Here is a 25,689-nt window from a genome sequence, read left to right as displayed (position 1 = left end):
ATAAAAAACACTGCGCACCCCGAAGCGAACGAAGTGTTACACCAATAGTGTAACATGGATCTGCTTCTCCAGAGTAAAACATGAATGTCTCATAAGTTTTCGGATGTACAAAGTCTCTGGCCCAATGCCGGAGGACACACTGACGAAAATACATTAAAAAAAAAAACCTAACCCTTTTTTCATCTAACCTAACCCTTTTTTCATCTAACCTAACCCTTTTTTCATCTAACCTAACCCTTTTTTCATCTAACCTAACCCTTTTTTCATCTAACCTAACCCTTTTTTCATCTAACCTAACCCTTTTTTCATCTAACCTAACCCTTTTTTCATCTAACCTAACCCTTTTTTCATCTAACCTAACCCTTTTTTCATCTAACCTAACCCTTTTTTCATCTAACCTAACCCTTTTTTCATCTAACCTAACCCTTTTTTCATCTAACCTAACCCTTTTTTCATCTAACCTAACCCTTTTTTCATCTAACCTAACCGTTTTCTCTGACCAAACCCTTTATTATATAAAAATGCGTTAAATTAGATTTAAAAGAAGGGTTGGATCTGATCAGAAAACAGTTAGGTTACATAAAAGAAAGGTTAGGTTAGATAAAAAGAAGTATTAGGTTATATAAAAAAGAGTTAGGTTAGATGAAAAAAGGGTTAGGTTAGATGAAAAAAGGGTTAGGTTAGATGAAAAAAGGGTTAGGTTAGATGAAAAAAGGGTAAGGTTAGATGAAAAAAGGGTTAGGTTAGATGAAAAAAGGGTTAGGTTAGATGAAAAAAGGGTAAGGTTAGATGAAAAAAGGGTTAGGTTAGGTGAAAAAAGGGTTAGGTTAGATGAAAAAGGGTAAGGTTAGATAAAAAAGGGTTAGGTTAGATGAAAAAAGGGTTAGGTTAGATGAAAAAAGGGTTAGGTTAGGTGAAAAAAGGGTTAGGTTAGATGAAAAAAGGGTAAGGTTAGATAAAAAAGGGTTAGGTTAGATTTATTTATTAAAAAGGGCAATCAAACATTTACCAGTTTTATGTAGGATAATAAAAAAAATACATATTATTTTATTCTCAATACTGCTCGACATGCGTGACACTTTTCCGTGGGCGGCACCTTTGGTTTGGGGCCCAATTTATTTTTTTATTGGTCACAAAGTAAACAACGTCTATTGAAAGGAGGTACAAAATTAAAACAACATTTCACAATACTATTTTCGATTTATATTTCATTTACCACATCTCATTTGCACATCATCGAACACTTAAACATTAAATAAGAATATGAAGACTCGAATTAAATTGCAAGCGTAATCGTCACTGGTTATATTTGTGCGCTGCTGTTGAAATATTTTATAATGAGAAGTCAACTACATATTATATACTTTTTAATTAGTTTTATGAGATGATAACAGGGCCCGAAACCCAGACAGTCAGCTAGGTACTTTCATTTATCGTTTAGACACGATAAGATAATGGTGCCTATTCGGACGGACACAAACTTACCTAATTTTAGTTTGACAGCTCATATTAGTGCTGTCCTTCACCTACAACACGTGCAAGAAAGAGATGCAGCTAGTTTTAATCGAGTCAAAATAAAATTAAGTTGGTGATAGCCCGAATCGACACCAATATCAGGTTGATTTCAAAAGTAGGTTACATAATAATATAGCGAACTCAGACTTAATCGTCGATGCCTATGTTCTGATTTTAAAAGCATAACATCCACAAAAACGCGTCACGGTTACAGTTGCAATTTGAAATGTAACGGATTACATCTGAGCTAAAATAGTACAATCTTTGGTCACTTCTCTACATAGACACAAAAGGATACAATTGGCTACTTGACAGTTGTAACAATAAAATATGAAATATGTCGGATATGGTAGTTTATCGTTTAACGATAATTATTCAATAGTTCTTTTTTATTAAGAACATTTATAAATATTTTATTTTTACAAAATAAGAATGCGTTTTTTTATCTGCGTATTACATGACCCGAAACACGGGCGGCCATGATTGAGCTTCGTGTGACGTCACATTTCACAAAATAAACAAAAACGATCTGTCAGGTTAAACCGTTTGACAGTTTCTGTTTGTTGAAATGTGACGTCACTGGGCGAAATGTCACGTGATTAACTGTTTTCGCGCGAAATGTAAAATAATTTAAGAAAAATATGTTTTTTTTAATAAAACTTTTTCGAGAAAATAAAATATTATAAGAGGTAAATACTAAGCGTCTGTATTTTTTAAAATACTTATCCGAAAACTGCCAGTAGCCAATTCCTACAGCAATACACATTTTTACAACTCTATGTAAATACGTTCGGTAAATGTAGAATTTAACCTTGACTAGTTAATAGCGAGTGTCCAATAAATGCAATCAATAGTGTCGATACGCTATAGATATACCTAAATATTTTATTTTATTAATAATAGACGCCTTTTGTGTCCATTAGGAAATTCTTTGGTAACTATAGGTCTACAATTCCTTTAGTAAATATAGAAACAGAAACCTTCAAACACAAATCGACATTTTTTACATTCACCTTAATTTTAAATATTCACCAAACACCGAACGATTTAGCGTTTATATTCAACACTTATTACAATATTTTTTTTGAGATTTATTGTTTACTTTTTATTGTTATCAGAACAGATTCTAACCAACAGACGTACTCTACATCTAGATATATGTACTGTAGCTACATTACGTAATATGTAGTGTACAGAAGAATTTGTTTACAATAAGCGATGTGCAGTTCCCAAAATGGGAACATACCCGCTAAACAAGCGAACAAAGGCGAAAAACTTATGTAAAAAAGACCTTTATAGATAGGATCTCAGCTGGGACATCCACGAGGACATCATCCGACGCATCTATAATATGTGTCGGTATAACAAGGCTTGGGACGTCACGCAGATTACACCCTGGTGTGCCGTGAGTTTTATCGTTATCTTCTTCCTTCTTGAGGAGCTCGGTGGCGCAGCGGTAAACGCGCTCAGTCTGCGATTGTTGAAGTTAAGCAACTTTCGCAAAGGCCGGTCATAGGATGGGTGACCACAAAAAAAAAGTTTTCATCTCGAGCCCCTCCGTGCTACGGAAGGCACGTTAAGCCGTTGGTCCCGGCTGCATTAGCAGTCGTTAATAACCACCAATCCGCACTGGGCCCGCGTGGTGGTTTAAGGCCCGATCTCCCTATCCATCCATAGGGAAGGGCCGTGCCCCAGCAGTGGGGACGTTAATGGGCTGATGATGATGAGATAGGATCAGAATACAAGAGAGAACAATTTGAAAAAGAAAACCAGCCAGTGTCCTTGCTATTAAAGAGTTTTTACAACGGGAACATTCCCACTTTGGGGACATTCCCAGGAACAACACATCACTGTTTACAATATTTTTTAAACAATACAACAAGTATCAATCATGTATCAAGGGCATTGGGAGACTAAATTAAGTATGTACTTTTAGAAGCCATAATGTTCGCGTTGTGATTATGAACCTATTTTATTATAACGTAGAAGCTAAATGGCCATTCTCAATAGCAGTTGAGTGAGGCCTGCGTTATCGTAATATCGTGTACATTTTACATAGCTACTACAGTTTTTACACTAAAACTGTCCATATAAGGGAGTCCTCACACTTATCGACTGACGGTCGGAAATGCTTTTATGCAATGTTGCTGACGTCGCGAACTGACGTATCCGAAATTTTTGGCGAATCTGATTTGCACCGTTTGCAGACACAAATTACGTCAGTCTGCAAAGTCAGCCGCGATGTGACGTCTTAAACAGTTAAGCAGTGATACGGCTTCATCCGACTCCGCGTCGATAAGTGTAAGCTCACCCCAAGGGTCTTAATACTGACACTTAAAGATCAACAATAAAGAGCTTAGTCACACGTTTATATATAATTTTCTACTACTTATGTACAACTAAATATTTCCCAGTGATGTTTATTTATTTTAACAATGTACATTTTGTAACTACATGCCCTTATACTATACACGACTGATATGGTCACACCCTATGTACATTCTGATGCACTTGCTCCTGTAGGGTATCGAAAACCGTCACATTTTAAGAACCAGTTTTTTCGAATCCAAACGCAAGTCAGAACCGGGTTTTGTTATTATGGAACCGGTTTTTTGACTCTCTGAACCGGTAAAAACCGGTTTACTCGAAAAAGTGTGGACGACTCCTTCAGGGGTACAGGCGTGGTATTATATCATGTGGGTTCGACCGAGTTCTAATTCCTGTGGGGATATATCAAAAGTCACTTTGTCCCTAGTTTAATTACGACATTGTCTCCGTTACTATTTACTTAAATATGTAGTCGTTACATGGACCAAGCCAGAGGCATTTAGGTCAATATAGCAACCCTGCAATTAATGTTCATGAGGTCAGTCATTGATCTCATAACCCAGACGAGAGGAAGTGCTTTGACTCTCACAATATGCGATTGTTTTTACGAATAAACACTACTTCTTCGTGTGGGTTGTGAGGTGGATTAACAACTCCTTCAACCCTATTGTTGAGCCGCCATAGGCCCCTGACATGGCTCATGTAACGACTACGTACATACATCAGTAAGTAGTACCTGTAATGTCCTAACCACCAGGATTCAGACCCGGGACCTCCGGATCGTGAGCACAACGTTCAACCACTGGACCACGGAGGCCGCTAATATATAACTTCTAATATTTAACCACATCTCGCATTATTAAAACATCGAATTGGTTATAGATGAGACACGCACTTATATTTTTTTTGTCTGTAACGTTTTAAAACGTTTAGTTATCTTCATTCGTTGTCGTGACTTGAGGAACAGCACATCAGAATGCTCCAATCAAATGTGAACTTTATTGCTAAGAATATTTTACAAACAACAGTGCAAGCTATGGAAGTGATAAAGACAACTACGGGTTTGCTATCACACCAATAGTTTCCAACAACTTTTTTTAAGGGGACAGATTATAAAACATAATGCAGTAGTACCAAGTGGCGCCTAATTTACGTATTAACTACGCCTAGCGGGCAGAACTTGTAACTATTGACAGTTATTTGATTGGCGGGTGTTTTTTTTTGCAAATGTAAGGGCGTATTCGCACTACTTATATCCGATTCTTATTCTAATCCGTGGATTACGGATAGTAGAAACATACTTAAAGAGATATCGGATGTACTTCGGACCTGTTATTTGACGAATTCGGATAGGATAGGTATTGGGAGTTGTGCGAAAACGCAATTATGCGTACCTAGGGGTGCATATAACGTAACTCTGCCCAACTCTGCGATTATGAGCGTGAGTTTAGCATCTTTGACTTATTAAGTAAGACGTAGCCGTGGAGTCATGTTGTCTCTTACACCAATGTTGATGAGATAGGTCATTGACCACTTAACACAAACGCTACTATTAATGCGATAGCAAACCACAACAAAGCTAGCCACTAACAGGCTATATCAGTTAATATCGTGGCGTGATTTTGTACTTCATTTTAGACCTTGTGTCTTCTAATACAAATATTTACTTAGCAAATAAATTTACTTTTTGACAAGTGATAACATCACTACATGGGGCTGTCTTGAGCACCATAAAAAGCTGCGGAAACATGTATTTTCTTTCATTAATTACCATAAGTTTTCTTGATAATAACAGGAGCGGAAAGGAGTGGAATTCTCTGCTTTCTTTTGTATTTCCGAATGCATATAACCCGGGCGCTTTCAAGGCTAGAGTGAACAGGCATCTTCTGGGCGAGCTCGCTCCATCTAAGGCCTCGTCAATGCCTTTGGGCAAGTCTGGGGCCAAGAGCAAACTCATCAATGGTAAAAAAGGAGCACTTTGAAAACAATCTGGTTGATGGTTGCGATGATTGCGAGTGTGGAGTATCACCACAAACTATGGCTCACCTTTTGTGCTGTCCTAAGTGCCCTAACACCTGCACTTTTAAAGACCTTTACGAAGCCACTGACAATGCCGTAAGCGTGGCCAATTATTGGTCAGCAAAAATTTAGTATCGATCGCCATCGACTCGCAAAGAAGAGTAGAATTCCGTATGCAGTACGCGGAATTCGGGCTTAACCTCTCATATGCCGAGATACCAGACACAATAGATTTTACATTGTGTCTGGTCGAGATCCGCGTTCCGGCATTTAAGGGGTTAAAGCACTGAATTCGACTTTCGAATTCATATTTGGATCATAGACAATTGATATCACGCGCTTTCCAGGATAATGTGCCCGGTTAATGGCAAAAGGCATACCCGCTATCAGCTATTACATGTGACTTTAACATAGCGAGGAGTGGGTGTGTATATAATACACCTGAGCCTACCCTTTTTGGGATGCAGGCGTGATGTTATGTTACGTGTCTAATACATTTTAGTGAAAGAAAATACTGTCCCTGCCACACCTATTAAGAAACACCACGACATCAACCGAAATAAGCCACAGTTAAAAATAATTACTACTACAGATAGCAATATTTCTAAAATATCATCTTTTAAAAAAATACTATGGTCTTGGATTAAGCGTTTACTATACATAATTATTATGTATACATTTAGATATTAATACTGAACGCAGTAGATCATGAACAGCCAAATAAAGTTAAAATAGTAATTAAAATATATATTGAAAGATTCTTAAGTTAGAAGAAAAAGTATCGCCAATTCTTAAACTAAATATTTTGTATAATGTCATTGCAAAAGAATACCTTGGCTAGTTAACAGGGACTGTTTACTAAATATGGCCTTTTATGGCTTTTATTATAACCATTAGTAGTTTAGTTGGTAAGTAAAGCATGGCTTGTTTTAAGTTTACGCGGTTATTATCATAATTAAAACACATAATAACGGCCTAATGTGGTGAAAAAACGTGAGGACACAGTGAGTGCGGTTTGTCGTAGTGAGTTTGGTGCGAGTTCAGATGGTTCCGAACATTCCGATATCAAAAACATAAACAAGCGGCAAAGAAAGAGGGTAGACAGATATGTCTGCCCGTAGAAAATTATGGATCTACCTACTCCACTCCAATCTCATCAGTCATCCCGTGATCATGGCACTTGCAACAGTGTCGAAATATCGGGAGTCTCATATCCCCATTTAAACGCGGTAAGAACCCGTTATTATGTGTTTTAATTAAAGCATGGCTGTCTTAATATTTTACCCGAGGCATAGAATAAAGAATACGTATAGAACGCTAACTCTTCGCCCCGCACCAATTCGTGCGGGCACAGACCTCACCCTCTCGGTCTTATTTTAGTCTTGAGTGACCGTAGGCAAGTGAGTAAGAGGGAGTCCGCGGACTGTATGTCTCGCGCGCACGTAATGTTTACGTTTAAATAAAAAAAAAAACTTATTTTTAAGTAGGTATCAACAGTCTCTGTTACCTAGCCAAGTCACACCTAACCTACACTCAAGGTAACAGTAATTTCGTTCCCAAAAATAACGAAGAATACTAACCGATATGCTGTTTAAAATTTTATATTAATTACCTAAACCCCTAATATATAAGAAGAGATTTTCAATATATTAAGTTCCCAAGCTTTATTTATTATTAAACAATACGCAGTATGGTCACCAAGTCATAGTAATATATATTATATTAGTGATATTTTTATATTTAATTGTGTAATATTTAGATTCGCCTTAAAAATACATTTACTACGGATGGGTATTTAAAGTTGTCTTTAAATTATAGTGCCACATAATTTCAATTCTGACAACATTGAATTTTAATTTTAATTTTTAAACTTTCGTAATTACGTCACTAGTTTATGCTGTCCTTCACTTACGATGACTGGATTTCCAGAATCATCACTATCTTTTCTCTGTTGTCATCATCATGCATTATATACATAAAATTAAAACAAAAAGACAAGAAGTTAAAAAAGGTGAGCTTATCCCTAATAGAGATCTTTTCCAGTCAACCTACCTTGATGTAAGTGGTGAGTTTAGTCATAGTAAATAGCAATAACTTCTTTTTTAAACATAAATATTTTTTTAGGTAGGTACTTAACACAGATTTGCTCTTCAGTAGGCCCTTTACAGGCTGTTTATACGCTTTTAAATAATACTATAGTAATACTTTGGCGACCAAACTGACCTTATTCAAGTAGCATTTCTTACCTACAACTAATACGAGGTACGGGCATGGAATAAGATTTCGAAGTGATCCTATAAGGGTCCCGTTTTCCCTTTTGAGATACGGAACCCTAAAAAGGTGTCAAACTTTATAAAGCTTATGCAATGGCACGGTGTGAATAAAAAAAGTTTCTCGAGAAAAAAGTATCACAATTACAAAGGTAAATTAAATTGATTAAATGTTAGTTTTTATATCGGTTATTTCTTATGTTTATTTACAGATAGATATCATATATTACAATATATATTGTGGGTAATATTGTCACAAATATACATATACCTAAAGCAGGTACTGAGAAGCGATACACGGTTATATATTGATACATTTCTCCTTAAAAATAAAAGATCACACACTAATATTCGAAATGTCTTAGGATATAAAACACTGGTTGAAAAAATAATTCTCTTAAAATAAAGAAAAAAATATAAAATCAAAAAATAGAAAATGAAAATGTCAATCACAGAATGGACGTTCTAATGGTAATGTGACTAAGTAATAATTATTACATTATTATTAATAAATAGTGATGTTTTTATCGATGATTGTATTTTCCAACAAAGTAGTCTAGTTAAGTAGTAAAATTACTTTTGGAGACGATATAATGTTAGTGTTGCATAAAATTTAACCCTTTACAAGTCGATATCGACTGAAGATAGTAGAGCTATCGACAACAAAACCATCGTCTATCGATTTTCGCAACACTAATGTCTCCCTTTTGTAGCTCGAGCTAACAAGAGATCTACATTAAATGCTTTTTGAATACAAGTTTGACTCATGTCGAGGGCTTCGACCAATAGCCTTACGACGTTTATCGACGTAGATAGCATGCGCTGCGTCTATTGGTGGATGCTCTTGATACATATCGCGTTGCGCGCGGCGCGGTTACTGTGCCGCGGGGGCTAGTGGTTATGTCGTACGTATACTAATTATTACTTACTCTGTGCGATGAACAAACATAAAGACGGAATAAAATTACTACGCAGCCAACGACTTAGTAGGTTGGGGCCGTGTAGTCGATGTTTCCTGAAAATTCAAACAAGAAAGGTTTAAATAAGATTGAGATTAGACTGACGAAAAAGAGATATTAGGACTTGGCAAGTGCGAAAGAGACGAGAAATATATACATGTGTGTATGTATGTATATCTGTATGTGTGTGTACATGTTATGTGTGTATGTAGACATATTTCTCGTCTCTTTCGCACTAACGGTATACAGCTTATAAAGATATGTAATGTTAATCAAGTTACGTAAATTTGAGCGCCTCATTATTATTATTATTCGTATTCATTATATATTGAGTAGGGGGGAGCGAGCGAACTGAACTCGCACTTACGCGGTATCGCGTGGTACCTGTACTGATGAGATTTTTGTATGGTGTGTCCAGGTTGATAGGACATATGCGCTGAGGATATTTGAGGCTTACTTAAGTGAGATTAAAGTTCCATTCATCAGATTTGGTATTAGTGTTACGTACCAGTGTTGGGCTGCGAGAATGGCGGCTCGCTGTAGGCGGGCATGGGGTCCTGCGCCCCGGGGTAGGCAGGGAAGCTGCCAGGGCTCCCAGCCTGGCCCTCCACCTCGTACGCAGGCGCGAACGCCGCGTCTGCGCCTACGCGGAAGCGCTGGAACGCGAAGAACGCGCACGCCACCTGCAACCATCGAGAGTATTGGTTTTTATTTTTTTATAAAATTTTGATAATAATAGGTTTTTATTCCAGTATAAAATTACTGATATAACTTAATATAATTATTTAGTAATATACGTACTCGTACGTAGGTGAAAATTCAAATAATATGCTTTAATACTTACATTAAAATAAAAAGGCAAGAGTTAACGACATTTATATGAGTAGATAGTCTATTGATCGAAGCCTTTGGTATAAACACGAGCACGCGGCTCGGTTGCTGTGCCGCGGGGGATGAGGCATTTAGTCTAAAATTTTGTAGTTATAGAAGATCAAAACTGACCCAACTAACGATTACAATACACATGAGACGATTCGTACTACGTTTGATGAATGTGGACAATGTAACATACATAAATAGCCTATATATGTCCCACTGCTGGGCACAGGCCTCCCCTCCATCAATCGGATGGTAGGAGGGTGGAGAATGTAATGTGTGTAAATTGTAAACACATTGTTGCCCAGACAGCGGAGGAGGGGAAGAAAAGGAAATATGTGGGTTTAAGTGGGTCGTATATCTTTTTGCCATTCGCAGTGGAGACGATGGGCCCGTGGGGCCCTGAGGCGAAATTATTTTTAAGTGACATTTCGGCGCGTCTCATTGAGGCAACTGACGATCCGAGAGCTGGCAGTTATTTTGCGCGGAGGATAGGCCTGGCAGTTCAGAGGGGAAATGCAGCAAGCGTTTTGGGCGCTCTGCCCCAGTGTGGTGCGCTGGAGGAGATATTCGTAGCCTTACGACGTTTATCTACGTAGATAGCATGCGCTGCGTCTATTGGTGGATGCTCTTGATACATATCGCGTTGCGCGCGGCGCGGTTACTGTGCCGCGGGGGCTAGTGGTCATGTGGTACGTATAGTAATTATTACTTACTCTGTGCGATGAATCAATTTTAAATATCATAAGTAAGTACTTTAATATATATAACACTAGGTAACATTAATTGTAAACTTACCCAAGCGAAGATGGAGAAGAAGCAGAATGCGATGGCGCCCTGCATGTTGTTGGCGGTGCCCACCGGTGGGTTCTCGGTCTTGCCCCACGCGTTCGACAGGTAGCAGAAGCCCACGAAGTACAGGAATGCCCAGAACGCTGGAAAGGGTGGGCAGATTGCATTACCATTGGAATTTTATCGGAACAGAAATCAGAATCATAATATTCAACGTAATTATCATGGATAAACTTGTTGAAGGTCAATGTAACATTTTTGAATTTACGTCATATCGCAAGGTGTTATGGCTGAGGAGAAGAAATGACAAGAAACTGCAACAGCAACACATCTTTTAAAAACCAATGGGGGTATACATTACAAGTTATTTAATAACTAGAGGGACACATTAAATACCAGACATTATTATTTAGGTAATCATTAATCTTATAATAAGCTTTTTTACATAAAGTAAGCTTCACATGAGCTTTAAATTTATTTTCTGACAAATTTAAAATATTGTAGGATATCGTCCCGATCGGTATATAGACTTAAATCCAATATGGAAATAAATATTTTCTTTCTTTCTTTCTTTCAAATCATGATAAATATTTACAATAGGTAGGTACTAAACTTATCAAAATATCCTTCGTTATTATTATACTAACCTATTATCACATAATATTATAATTATAGCCTCTGTGAACCTTACTAATGAGCAACTGAACAGATCTATTTCCATGGCAACGTCATTAATATATTTAGAGCTGTGGCTACCATTATAAGGCTGCCTGTATACAGGAATGGAGCGAGGCAGCGGAGCGGAGAAACGGAGAAATCTTCTTCTATCGTGTAGGTTGTAAAGTGAATTACCAATTTCATCAATGATGGTGACCGGGTTATTATTGAGCCGCCAAAGGCCCCGACATGGCTCATGTAACGTCTACTTACTTACATCAGTAAGTAGTAACCGGACCAACGACTTAACCTGTCTCCCGAAACACCGATCATCTTACTTTTTGGACAATCATACGGACAAATATTAACCAATACAGGGTGTTACGAACCAGTCTGTGAGTTTGTGAACCCTCCTAATCGACGACGATTTGTGTATACTAAATTGTATAACAGTACTTTTTTTAAAAAAACAACGTTTTGGGCCCTGTGCCGAGGTTTTTCTTGCAGCTTCTTTTCCAAGGCTGTACAGGTTGTGAGAAGTTTTAGACGAATGTAACGTTCGTTATTTCAAAAATTAAAAAGTATAACGAATAAAGTAGTAAAAAAAAATATTTTTGAATAAGAATTGAATATAGCATCTATACATTACGAGTGGGTATATGTTTTTACATTTTGTTAAATAACGTCTAAACCCCATAGAATCAATTTATAACACATAGATAGGGCGTCGTGATCCGCGAAAAAAGATTATGGGATTTTCGTCTACAAAATTTTGAGGATTGTACTTTGATATGTCATCGAGTAATTAATAGAGTAATTAAATTATCTTTTATTCATTTGATCGTAGGTTGTTAATCAATACACGCCTTCGTAATTTCTAGATTTAAAAATAGTAACTGCTGTATCGATTCCGGTCGACAAACTAAGTAACATACAATTCGAAAAGAGAACAATAATACTGGTTTTAACAGTATACTGCCATCTGGGCCAAACATAGAGATTTCTCAGCAACACGGACTCTTGGTTGGATCCTCTAAAATTAAAAAGTAAAAATTTAAAATAAGAATAAATTCATTCAGCCGGTATTGCCAATTGACGCCTCGGTTTTTGAGAAGTTATCCCTACATTTATAAACTACTGTCTTAATATTCTTGTAGTACAAAACAATGCAGATGAGACCCATTACATATTCATCTTGCAACCAATGCAGAGTGCCTATTACTTACTGTAATTGACGACGTTATATAAGTACGTAGTAGAATGTCAAATAAACGTTCAGGCAGTCTGTAGAGTATTGATGTATGATTATGTTACTATAGTAACACTGACAAAAAAGGAATATTACTTAGTAATTAAAAGCCAGGCGGCTTCTAAGTTTACATTTGCCAATTTGAAAAAAAAATTGATCAGAAGTGTCTAAGTATATGCCAACGCAAAATGGCGAAATTAGCTATTAAGTGTAAATTTGGTGTTCAGATTATCCAAAAACCCGAAAATAAACAACTAAATAATATAATAAATTAAACCCGAAATAAATTTAAGAGACGCCATTTTAACAGCAGTGTTGCCATTGAAGTCGATGTTGGTTTTCCACATTGTTGGGAGTTGTCGCCTGTCCATCAATAGTTTTTATATAAAATATCTTTCCGAGTGCTTAATAGTAAATATAAAACGATTTTTTTATACCTAAGTTTTTGTATAAAAATGTGAGAAATTTCACGCAGTGCGTATTTGTTTTAGCTTAGCGGCTTAAGGCCATTAGGACTAAAGTAAGACCCAAGAGGGGTGAGGTTGGCACTCGATACGAATTGGTGCGGGGCGTTTTGCGAATTGGCGGGACGTTTTATACGTAGTATTACGTACGTGTACTTAAAATAAGTAGGTATTTGTGAATGATAAAGAAAAGGTTATTATAAGTGGCATTTAAAAACTTGCCAAGTAGTAAACTATGTACTTGTCGCTTAAGTATATAAACATAACATAAGCTCACGACTATACCCCAATTAGGGTAGTCAGAGGTACATCCATCGCAAGATAACAGAACTAACAGGCATAAGTGGTTCAAATACTGAACTAAGAACTAAGACCAACTAAGATGAACTAAGTACCTACACCTCACCGAGCTTTCTGTCAGAACAAAGTGATAGGCGAGCTGTATCGCCGTCAATAATGGTCGAGCCAGCGGTGTTGGGGAAAACCGCACCGCTAAGTATATTCAGTATTCGATTTCGAATTTCGATTTTAGGTCTGCCAACCATTGCCCAATGGCTCAAATTAGCTTCAAAACGTTTTTTCGATTCTGCTCCGCACCACCCAAATCCCCTAATAGTTGCGGCTTCCGAATACATCCTGCTTAGGGACGGTACTGAAAGCGTCCGAAGGACGTAATATACGATCCCGACGACCCGATTGCTCTAGCCATAGAGGCAGCCAATCAGCTCGCGACACCAAACACTTCAGGACCCCGATACCGACCGAGCCGGCGTGGTCGACGACTTCCCTCAATCAGCGCTTATCGCTATCGACCCACTGTCGATCGAGTCGATTAATTATTTCAATTATTTTTCCTCTGAGCCGAGGTTCGCGCCCAACTGGGCACCCTCAGGCCTGTTGTCTTAAACGTTGTACCGGGTGAGAGCCTTCAGCGCTCCCCATATGTCCGGCCAAGTAGTTAATGCCATCTGCAGCAAATCTACAATAAGTCACGTCAAAAAAAACGTATTCGATTTCTGTCCTGTATTTAGTAAAAGCACAAGTCGAGTCGATTGTAAGGATGGAATCCGCCCCGTGCTAACGTTACATATATTGCATTAGAATCAATCTCTTACTGAGTGGCCTTGTAATCTGTTGACTGCATATAAACGCACGCTTACATCCTGTCCTGACCTATCATCTGTGAATCTTGCACTATTATATGAACGATTCTCGCTAGATCGTTAGTTACATACTTCTTTATCTTCTTTTATCATGTGCCGTTTAGCAACCCGATCAACCCTGGTGTCAGGGTTCATATAACGACTACTTACTTATATGAGTTGACTTGGTCTAGTGGTTAGAGCGTTAGGCTCAAGATCTGGAGGTCCGGGTTCGATTCCCGATGGGGACATTGTCGAAATCACTTTGTGAGACTGTCCTTTGTTTGGTAAGGATTTTTCAGGCTTGAATCACCTGATTGTCCGAAAAAGTAAGATGATTCCGTGCTTCGGAAGGCACGTTAAGCCGTTGGTCCCGGCTATTAGCCGTAAAAACACCTCCACCAACCCGCAGTGGAGCAGCGTGGTGGAGTATGCTCCATACCCCCTCCGGTTGATTGAGGGGAGGCCTGTGCCCAGCAGTGGGACGTATATAGGCAGTTTATGTTATACTTATATCAGTAAGTAGTAACCGGGACCAACGGGTTAACGTGCCTTCCGACTGTTATTTCCGATCTTACTATCAGACAATCAGGACATGAGCCTGTAATGTCCTAACCAAACTAGGGATCACAAAGTGGTTTTGTGATATATCCCTACGGGGATTCGAACCTGGGAGTTCAAAGTGAGAGGCAAGGGTTCTACCAACTGGGCAACCAGTAGCCAGTGGGTTTCCAGTAACAGCAAAAATACCTTTCGCCTGTGGCATCTGTTAAAAACACCAGATTATTTTTATGCTATGTGAGTCTTCAAATCTGAACAACGCTGTCAAGATCAAAATTATCAGTCACTCCTCGATCTAACGCTTAATCCATCTCTGGTATTTGGTATTTCATGTGTGGTATTGAATGTGTTCCTCTAGTTATTAAATAACTTGTAATGTATACCCTCATTGGTTTTTAAAAGATGTGTTGCTGTTGCAGTTTCTTGTCATTTCTTCTCCTCAGCTATAACACCTTGCGAAATGACGTAAATTCAAAAATGTTATATTGACCTTCAACAAGTTTATCCATGATAATTACGTTGAATAAATGATTCTGAATTCTGAATCTAGTAACCTATGTATGTGAAATGATTCAATCAGAATATAGGACATGCCATGTTTACACCATCGTTCTGTAGCTGACATACTGGTACGCCCTTGGCTAAAATAGATTCTGAGCATCGGTTTATCCGTTATCTTTATCTACTTTCCAGTTCACACTATCTATGACATCATTACTCTGTACCAAGGTAGTTATAGGTACATTACATACTGGCGGAAGTACCAATATTTTAGTTTGTTTAACTCATGATTCATATTTTTAGTCACAATGCCTGTAATGAAATGTTTGCTATACTTGGCTACTTTAGACTTATACATTGTTTGAGGTTTACGCGGTCATTAACGTAATTAAAATGTATAATATATTTATACGTTAGCCCTTAGAAAATTAAGGATCTACCTACTCCACTATAATATCATATTATCAGTCCTCCCGTGAACATGGCGCTTGCAACAGTGTTGAAATATCGGGAGTCTCATATCGCTGATTTTGACGCGGTAAGAACCCGGTATTATGTGTTTTAATTACTTTAGACTTCGAAATATAACGTTGATATCACTATCAACGTCACAAAACTCACGTTTTGTATGGCAGGTACGCTTCTGCGTATGTAAGTCATCATAATTAACCAATCTAGTTGACCCTTGGCCATTTCTGTATTGGTTTTTAAGATAAGACGTTCGCGTTCCCTTTAATTTGTTAAATGAACCTGTTCCTTGTCTTCAGAAGGTATTAATTCATTCAGCACATGTTTTTATTTAAAAAATCTCACACCCATAATCCCTAATGGCGTGAGCACAATCACAAGTAATCAGAGGACAACATGTACGGTCACGAGCATTAATATGTATACACTTTGGCACCATGTCATATTAACTTTTTTGACAAATTGAACTGTAAGTCTCACTAAATGTCAAATATGTTTGTGCGACAGAGTCCTAAAGTGGGTACATTATATTGCTCATGACTGTACCACCATTGATAAGTCGTAAGATGGAGATAGATGGATGGTAGATCAACGGTGGTGTTTCATACCATTAGGTTTAGGACGTTATTAAATAGCTGCAAGTACTTTTCTGTCATTAATAAGGACATGACTTTTACAAGACGAAGACTAAACAATACCAGCAGGGCATAAAATTATCGATCGATTCAATTTTGTCGAAATTGATAAGTTTGTTCTTTCCCCTTACATGCGTGGATCGTGATTTTGTTTGTATTTTGAATGACTTATTTGGGTTCACATATTAGAACCAATCGACAAAACGACATAATTATATGTTGCGCATGTTAGCCCTACAGGTTTAAAACATAGTTCCTGCCACAAAAGAAATCCCACAGCCGCGGCGCTAGTGTCGCAAATTCTGCATCGAATTATTATGACTTTTCAATTAATTCTACTTCTATCGTAGCCCGGACTATATTTTAGGCTGTTAAAGAATACAAATTATTTATTATAAAAGAACGCCACACACAAAAACAAGACAAAATTTTTCACAAAACAATTACAAAGAAGCAAAACGGATGTTCATTAGAATGATCGTAAGGTGGTGGTGGACGTCCTGAGATAAAAGGGCCTTACTCAACACAAGTCGCGGCGGTACAGGTATGTTATACCTACTTACAGTATTTGGAGCCATATTAGGAGCCTTTGGTGGCTCAATAATAACCCTGACACCGGGGTTGATGACGGTTATCTACCACACAACCCACACGATAGACGACTATTGTATAGGTAAGTATATTAAATGCAAGGCACATTGGAACCACTTCCAACAGTAAAAGCACGTCGCTTCAGGAATGCAAATGAACTGGGTATGGAACTTGCATTTCCAATTACTCCTTCAATAAAGGTTTCTTATCGTGACAAATACGTACTTTATTGTACTCTCTAGGTCTAAAGTGGTAATTGACTCGTAAAAGCAAAGCAGTTTGCACACTTGTAATAAAATACGATCTCTTTATGGGTCACAAAGTTTATTCCTAAAGTATTTGGAGCGGAATGTTTTATTGCAAACAACATTGGTGTTGCCTTTATGTAGAGATGAGGACATACATACATAAACTCACACCCGTCAGTCACATCCATATTAATATTCGCACGCTCTATGGTTGAGTGATGGACTTATTAGTTACAATATACATATTTAAGATCTTTTGTACCACTCTAGAGCGAATAAATTTTATTTCATTTCATTTCCCGTAGTACCTAATGGGGTGGCCTGTCACACACAAGTAATTCTGTTCTTCTTACCGTGTGGGTTGTGTGTGAGATCGAATACCAGCCTCATCAACCCTGGCGTCAGGGTTATGATTGAGCCGCCAAAGGCCCCGACATGGCTCATGTAACGATTACTCACTTACATCAGTAAATAGTAACCCGGAACAACGGTTTAACGTGCCTTCCGGAACACGGATCATCTTACTTTCGGTCAATCAGGAGATCAGCCTGTAATGTCCTAACCAAACTAGGGATCACAAAGTAATTTTGTGATATGTCCCCACCGGGATTCGAACGCGGGGCCTCCAGATCGTGAGTTCAACGCTTAACCACTGACCACAGAGGCCCTTGCCACAGAAGCCACTATTAATACGAAGTCCTAAGATAGATATGATGAACCTTATACATAATATAGGTATAGGTGACAAATTATCATCATGGTAAGTGAAATTGGGTAGTGTCCTATGTCAAAGATTTTAGAAAATCAGATCTACTAATTAAATAAAGACAGATCTAAAACTGACGAAAAGCATTTTCTTTTTTCTATTTAACTTAATCATGCATTTTAATCAAGAAAAACGTAATAATAAATCCGACATTTTATCACGACATTCTACGATGTCACAGTATGCTTTTTCATTCCATACTAATTAAGTGTTTTCACGTTTAGTAAAAAACTGATTTGACTAATTGGAAACTAGCGTATTCCGTGGCATCTGCTTACCCAGATAGGAAATAAACAAGCTATTATGAATATACATGTAAATAATAATGTTTACGCGTCGTTCGATCACTATTTATGTTAATAAACAGCTAACCTTGGGCACAAACGTCCTTCAACAACTGATAAGGCTATCGATTGAAAAGTACCAAAACCCGAGGACACTCCAACAGCTGTTGATGGAGAATTGTCAAATAAACATTTTTGGATCCTTCACAGTTGTGTAGCCAAAACATTTTCTAATTTTCCATTTCATCATCATCATCAATTTAAGAGCCACGCTCTTGTCGGTGCAGCATTTTCCATGCTACTTTTTAAGGAAAAATAGGGCAGTGGTTTCCCTCTTGCCTTCCGTCCCGCAGTACTCTGTCTGACGCAAGTGGGATGGAGCCCAGAGTAGTCTTACAAAGCCATACTAGGACTCCTGTCCTCCGCCTCTGAATAGGACTGACAGTTACTTGCTGCCCTCTATCAGGTTCCAGGTTACAGTCCCTGTGACTTGCCCCTTCCGTCCTGTATTGCCGTTCGTTGTTCAATTTTCCATTTGCCTAACTTAATTGGTTTTGGTCGTAAGTAGTGAGTGCAGCAACTTATCATGCTGGTGCGAAATGTCTACTTAATTATTTCAAATGTTCGTAGTGGCGGTGTGTCCGTCAGAACCGCCGGTCACCTTTAAATGTTATTTTATTTCTAAAATACGTTGGAAGCTATTGCTTCTTTTTTTTAAATAAAGACAGATCTAAAACTGACGAAAAGCATTTCCTTTTCTCTATTTCACTTAATCATGCATTTTAATCAAGAAAAACGTAATAATAAATCCGACATTTTATCACGACATTCTACGATGTCACAGTATGCTTTTTCATACCAACTCCATGGTAGCCTATTGGCTAGTTTCTAACTAGTCAAATCAGTTACTTTTACTAAACGTCAAAACACGTAATTACTATGTTATTTGTATAAAAAAGCACATTGTGACTTCATAGAAATACGTGGTAATATGTCGGACTTATTGTTGCGTTTTTCTTAAATTCAAAAATAAGTTAAATAGAAAACAGAAAAAGATTTTCGTTAGTTTTTAGATCTGTCTTTATTTAGCAATCAGAATTTCGAATTCGAATCAAATCAACGACAATATATCTACCTACTTACAATGGGCAACTAAGAGAACAAGGTTCCGATTTAGGTCAATTTAAAAAAGTTCTCCAGATTGACCCCACGGCGTCGAGCCCTTGACCTCCGATGACAGGCGAGGCGCTAATTACTGCTCCTTGAAGTGTGTTATTTTTAAACTGATTCCAATCTTCACGTTTTTATTCTGTCAAAAGTTGGCAGAGACTAATAACGATCGTGATACGCGTAACATATAAAAAAACGAAATCCATTCATCGTTAAAACTTCATTCATAATTCATGAGTTATACGCGTTTATTGATGAAACTTTTAAAATGGTTCGAATCTTTCTGGTCACAAGACATACTTATTGTCACGGAGTTATGGTAGATTAGGTAATGTAGGATAAAATTCACAGACAGGAGAGGCTGATCACCTGATTATCCGAAAGTAAGATGATCCGTGCTTGGAAAAGCACGTCAAGCCGTTGGTCCCGGTTACTACTTACTGATGTAAGTAGTCGTTACATGAGCCATGTCAGGGGCCTTTGTGACTCAATAATAACCCTGACACCAGGTTGATGAGGTCGGTAATCCACCTCTTAACCCACACAATAGAAGATAAAATTAAAATATAATCTTGACTTTTATTAAGTGTTCTTTGATCCTACATTGTTAACATCGTTAACATCTGTCTAGAGTTATCCCGTAACTTGAAGATTTTTTGTCCGGCCAAGTAGTTAACGCCATCTGCGGCAAATCGACAATCTTCTTCTTAAAGAAGAAGAAGAAAAGAATCGTAAAAAAAAGCCTAAAGATTTGACAGGTCCGGTTTTTTATGCCTATAAGTAACTGCCTCTCTGACCTTCCTACATGAAGTGAAAACCAGCCCAATAAAAGTTAGGTCACATAGATACTATGAAACGCATTTCTCGGAAATGTGGGATCACGATGTTTAAACCAAAACAGCGATAACGGAAATAAACGATATAATCCTTTTTTCTTGTTTAGCTGGCCCGTAGTAGGTGTTATAGGTACTATAGATCTCTTTGGACAGGCGTGATGCTATGCTATGTTGAAATCTTTTAAAATACTACGGATGTTGGTATGTGGAATTCAAAACAATTTTAAGTCGTAAGACCGAATGTTCCCCATTGCTTAACTATGTTGTATGGAAATCTCGACCTTACGAAGTTAAGCCTAACACAAAACTAATAAAAGCGAACCCTTTTCCACAACATACTCTAAACTTGAGGTGGGTCTGTCATTAGGTGACGTCGTAGCGACAATAAATTATGAGAAAAGGTCAACCAAAATCAATCGGAACCAATTGATCGACGATTGCGTTGGCACCTTTCTTGGACCTCCAATTTTAAAGGTCACTTTATTGCGGTAGTGATATAAAGGCCAAAATTTCAAGCTTGTTTTGTTTCGCATAATAAGCAAAAATATCTTGAACAAAACATAAAAACATGTTTTCCGTCGACGATGGGCTATTAAAACATTGTTTAGACTTGTTTGAGATGTTTTTTCTACCGGGTGAGAGTTCTCAACAACAGTCCCCGTGGTTTAGTGGTTACTTCACGATCTGGAGGTCCGGGTTCGAAGGTCCGATTTCGATTCCCGATGGGGACGTTATCACAATCAATTTGTGAAATTGTACTATGTTTGGTAAGGATATTGCAGGTCAAATCACAGATTATCCGACAAAGTAAGATGACCATATCCTGAAAATTTGGATTATCCAGTATAATAGAAACCTGAGCTATGACGGTTCAAAAATCGACTTAACTTTTTGAGAAAAAGTAGGTAAGTAGTGCCCCGAACTTGCGTTTCGCATTGCAGGCCTTGGCGGAGGCGCTTCCGTGCCCCCAGATTGATGTTTCGGAAGGCAAGTTTAGATGTTGGTCCCTGTTTAGCCAGACACCTTCACCAGCCCGCAGTGGTATAGCATGGTGGAGTACGCTTCACAATAAAAACGATCCTCTAAAGCTGCTACAGCGCATATTATATCCAGGGGTTCGACCAATAGCCGTACGTCCTTTATCCACGTAAATAGCATTCGCTGCGTCTATTGGTTAAAGCCCTCGATATAAATCGCGCAGAACGCGATTCGGAACCCATGCCGCCCGTGCAGATATTGTTATACGGCTATTGTTAATATGAAGGCCAAAACATATTGATGTTAGTTATTTCATTGATTACTAACGATATATTTACTAATAATGTTAGATATAAATGGAGGTATCTAATAGCTTGCCGAAATGTATTAGAAATGTGAAATACCTAATTGTACCGCCCGGGTTACTATTCATTCATTTTAAAATTAACAGCTGTCAATCACCCGTCCTTTTCCTTTTCGACATAAAAGAAAATGACAGGTATATAGCTAAAACAAAATTAGGTGGTGTCTACAGGAATTAGCACCATTATTCTGTTTAAATTATTATTTTATTTAAAAAATAAATATTTCTTTGTTTCTTTCATTACTTATAAAAGAGATTTAGAGAATATCTGAACTATAAACTACCTATAATAGATGAGATTTGCCTTCCTTGTTGTCATTTACCTACAGGCTACAGTAGGTAATACCTATCTTTGTTTCAGTTATGCAAATATGAATAAGAAGTGCAATTATAGTTAAGTGTATAATGAGTAATCAAATAACTGATATTTGTATTTCTGTGCTTACATCTGTGCACAATTAGACACATAAGTAAAATAATATTTAATTATTTATTCCCTTTCTGTTTTTTGTCTATTTGACCCAAATAGATGTATTCATCAACATAGTTCCTGCCGATCAACCTTGACTCTACATTTTGTCTTGTTGCTCATAACCCGAGTGTTTGAGTGTGCGTTACCCCAGCAAGAAAGTATCTCCTAGAGTTATATGAGTGGAACGTATAGTTGGTGCCTTATCTGCTGTAAATGTGCCCCACATAAAAAATGTGTGCCCCCTGTCGTTTCGAAAAAAAATCGAAAAAACGTTTCTTGCTGGGGTAACGTTTTTCTAGCAGGAAAATTCTAAACGAATGATCGGAGAGAGAAAAACTGTGCATGGCCAGATAGCTTATATGTGTGCCAAAATGTGCCCCCAAAAATAAAATCTGTGCCCCTTCAGATTTTCGAGATATTGCATTTCCTGCTGGAGTAACGTTTTGATGAATAGTATATCTCTAAAACCATTGCATGTGCCCCTGTAGAATAAACATACGCGAGTAGCTCTTAATGTGTGCCCCTTTGTGCCCCAATTAGATTTTAGAAAATATTTATAGTTTTCAAGTTATCGCGGTTTTATGAAAACCCGAAAAAACATCGCAGCGCCTAAATGAGACAAGGCATAACTTCGCTGAAAACTGTATTCGGTCTTTCTTGACGCTAATAATAACCATACAAAGTTTCAAAAATGTTCATGCATGCGTTTTTGAATAATCTTGCTAAAAGTAAAAACGATGGTGTCATAACTTTGACGGCAAAATACAAGGAACTGGCACAATCCCAGATGTGTAGGTGTAAACCAAAATCTTGTGCCTTTAGTCAAAAATATATGGTGAAAATATTGAGCTTCAAATGTTACGCATTAAGTAAATATAAACAAAAAACCAAAATATGTAAACAACGGCTGGTTATCCGACCAAATCTGAATGACTACTAAAAAGCGACGGATTCATACTTAACGAGGACCTTCTTTATTGGACGTATTATACCTAAGCTGTTGTCCTTACAGTCGCGTTCAAAAGTTTTGAGGGCTAATTAAAAAATATATTAAATGCACCTTGTGACTATATAAATGAAACAGCTTGTTGATGTGGAAATTATTATTTACATTAGTATAAAAATACAGGTATGTCACAAAACAGTTTGGTCACGATTTTGAGCATGTTAGTCACATGTACATTTTATTTGAAAATGGCTCTTATAAATGTACTTAATCATGTGTAAGGTCATAGAAACAGCTATTAAAATATAATCCAATAACAACTTTATTTTATTAGTTATTACTTTTCTACTTCAGTGTACTCAGGCACAACACGTGTGAACCGGTTAGTGAGTAAAGTAAAGAAGGTCATCGATATGTATGAATCCGTCGCTTTTTAGTAGTCATTCAAATTTGGTCGGATAACCAGCCGTTGTTTACATATTTTGGTTTTTTGTTTATATTTACTTAATGCGTAACATTTGAAGCTCAATATTTTCACCATATATTTTTGACTAAAGGCACAAGATTTTGGTTTACACCTACACATCTGGGATTGTGCCAGTTCCTTGTATTTTGCCGTCAAAGTTATGACACCATCGTTTTTACTTTTAGCAAGATTATTCAAAAACGCATGCATGAACATTTTTGAAACTTTGTATGGTTATTATTAGCGTCAAGAAAGACCGAATACAGTTTTCAGCGAAGTTATGCCTTGTCTCATTTAGGCGCTGCGATGTTTTTTCGGGTTTTCATAAAACCGCGATAACTTGAAAACTATAAATATTTTCTAAAATCTAATTGGGGCACAAAGGGGCACACATTAAGAGCTACTCGCGTATGTTTATTCTACAGGGGCACATGCAATGGTTTTAGAGATATACTATTCATCAAAACGTTACTCCAGCAGGAAATGCAATATCTCGAAAATCTGAAGGGGCACAGATTTTATTTTTGGGGGCACATTTTGGCACACATATAAGCTATCTGGCCATGCACAGTTTTTCTCTCTCCGATCATTCGTTTAGAATTTTCCTGCTAGAAAAACGTTACCCCAGCAAGAATCGTTTTTTCGATTTTTTTTCGAAACGACAGGGGGCACACATTTTTTATGTGGGGCACATTTACAGCAGATAAGGCACCAACTATACGTTCTACTCATATAACTCTAGGAGATACTTTCTTGCTGGGGTAACGCACACAGTGTTTGATATGTTCATTTGAGTTTGAGGAAAATTTTATGTTTTTTAGATTTATTTTCTATATTTATTAATGATTAAGTAGGTAATAAAGGTATTTAAAATAAAGGATAAAAGTACACTTACCAGAGAATCCCATATCAGCAAGCACATAATGTTTCCTGGTCTTCACCGAAGACATCTGCTCAAACAGATACTCCCCAGCGATGAAACCAATGGAAGCGATGAACGCAATCACAGAGATGCCCACACCATAGTTGCAGGCATTTGTATCGTTGTTGTACACACAATACTCCTTCTTGGATTCCTTCTCAATGTACCAGCCTTTAGCCGATATGCAGCCCATTACAATCACGCTGAATAGCTGCGAAGGACAAATAATATTCTACATCAATTTGGGTAGGCTGCATGCTCAAATGCTTTTGCAGGGAATTCTTATTTTAAAATAATAAATGCTATTTAGATTTAAATTCTTTTACAATTTTAAATTCTTTATGTTCTTTTTTGATTTGATACTGGCTGTATTTCATGATTCATAGAAAAACAAAAATAGATTTATCTGTCCTCAAAAATGTAAAAATAAAAAAGTAAAAAAATAATATAAAAGGTGAACATAGGCACATACCTAATTTAATTTGTCCAGATAGATTTAAATAATTATTACAAAATGGACAATATGCATGGAAACAACTACACTATGTCAGTTTTAGTTGCCATTTTCAAACCAAGGTCATTCAATAATTGATGCTGTGATTGTGTTTACAGTAAGTAGGTAGGTATCTACCCACTAGAGCATGGTATTATGTAGATTATATTTATTAGCATTGCACATAGTAGCTAATTACTATTGAACAGCGTTTTTTATAACAATATGATGGACAAAATGTCCCAAACTGGCCAACCAGTGCAAATTGAATAGAATAATAGCCACACTTGCACGTACAATAGCCTTATTGTATTATCATGTTAATTTATTAGCTCTACTTACCCATTCATTGTAACGGGGAACTCGCTAATATTAATATTACATATTTAGATGACTAATCAGGAATACCACAAACTATAGCGATTTGAGAGTAAGAAAACTTGTAATGAGTAGAAATACGAAATGTCTTACCCAGCAAACCGCCCTGACGATTACGGGAGGCCTCTGGATAAAAGCCTGAGGGTCGAAGGCTCCTCCAGCCTTCCCGCCTCCATACGCACCAGTGGTATCCATTTTAGCACTTGTAAAGCAACTTGAACTAACCCCACAACCAAATAGCACTGCCCATTAATGTCTCAACCGAATGTGACCTCCCAATACCGAACACCAATCCGTATTATCGATCGCGCAGACATTCGTGATGTGACAGATAACACA

The 25,689-nt window shown here is 37.4% G+C and overlaps 1 protein-coding gene across 1 annotated transcript; it reads right to left on the bottom strand.

Moving 5' to 3' along the window:
* Positions 1-1,180: 1,180 nt before the first annotated feature.
* LOC126368786 (synaptogyrin) lies at positions 1,181-25,689 on the bottom strand. The gene is made up of 5 exons (XM_050012939.1): positions 25,444-25,689; positions 24,453-24,690; positions 10,766-10,902; positions 9,600-9,774; positions 1,181-9,147 (listed from the first exon to the last, which is right to left on the bottom strand). Exons 1-5 carry the CDS (start codon positions 25,543-25,545, stop codon positions 9,116-9,118), a joined length of 684 nt encoding a protein of 227 aa, XP_049868896.1. The 5' UTR covers positions 25,546-25,689; the 3' UTR covers positions 1,181-9,115.

The sequence above is a fragment of the Pectinophora gossypiella genome, chromosome 8 (assembly GCF_024362695.1).
Source record: "Pectinophora gossypiella chromosome 8, ilPecGoss1.1, whole genome shotgun sequence".
Classification (NCBI taxonomy): Eukaryota; Metazoa; Arthropoda; class Insecta; order Lepidoptera; family Gelechiidae; genus Pectinophora; species Pectinophora gossypiella.
Note: the sequence above shows the minus strand (reverse complement) of the source record. Positions and strands in the feature narration are given on the sequence as shown.

Excerpts from the sequence above, each read along its gene's own strand:
- LOC126368786 (XM_050012939.1), bottom strand. The coding sequence starts at position 25,545 with ATGGATACCACTGGTGCGTATGGAGGCGGGAAGGCTGGAGGAGCCTTC. Across the intron at positions 10,903-24,452 it reads TGCTGATATGGGATTCTCTG|CGTTCTGGGCATTCCTGTAC; the intron begins GTAAGTGTACTT and ends CACCCTTTCCAG. Across the intron at positions 9,148-9,599 it reads ATTCTCGCAGCCCAACACTG|GAAACATCGACTACACGGCC; the intron begins GTACGTAACACT and ends TTGAATTTTCAG.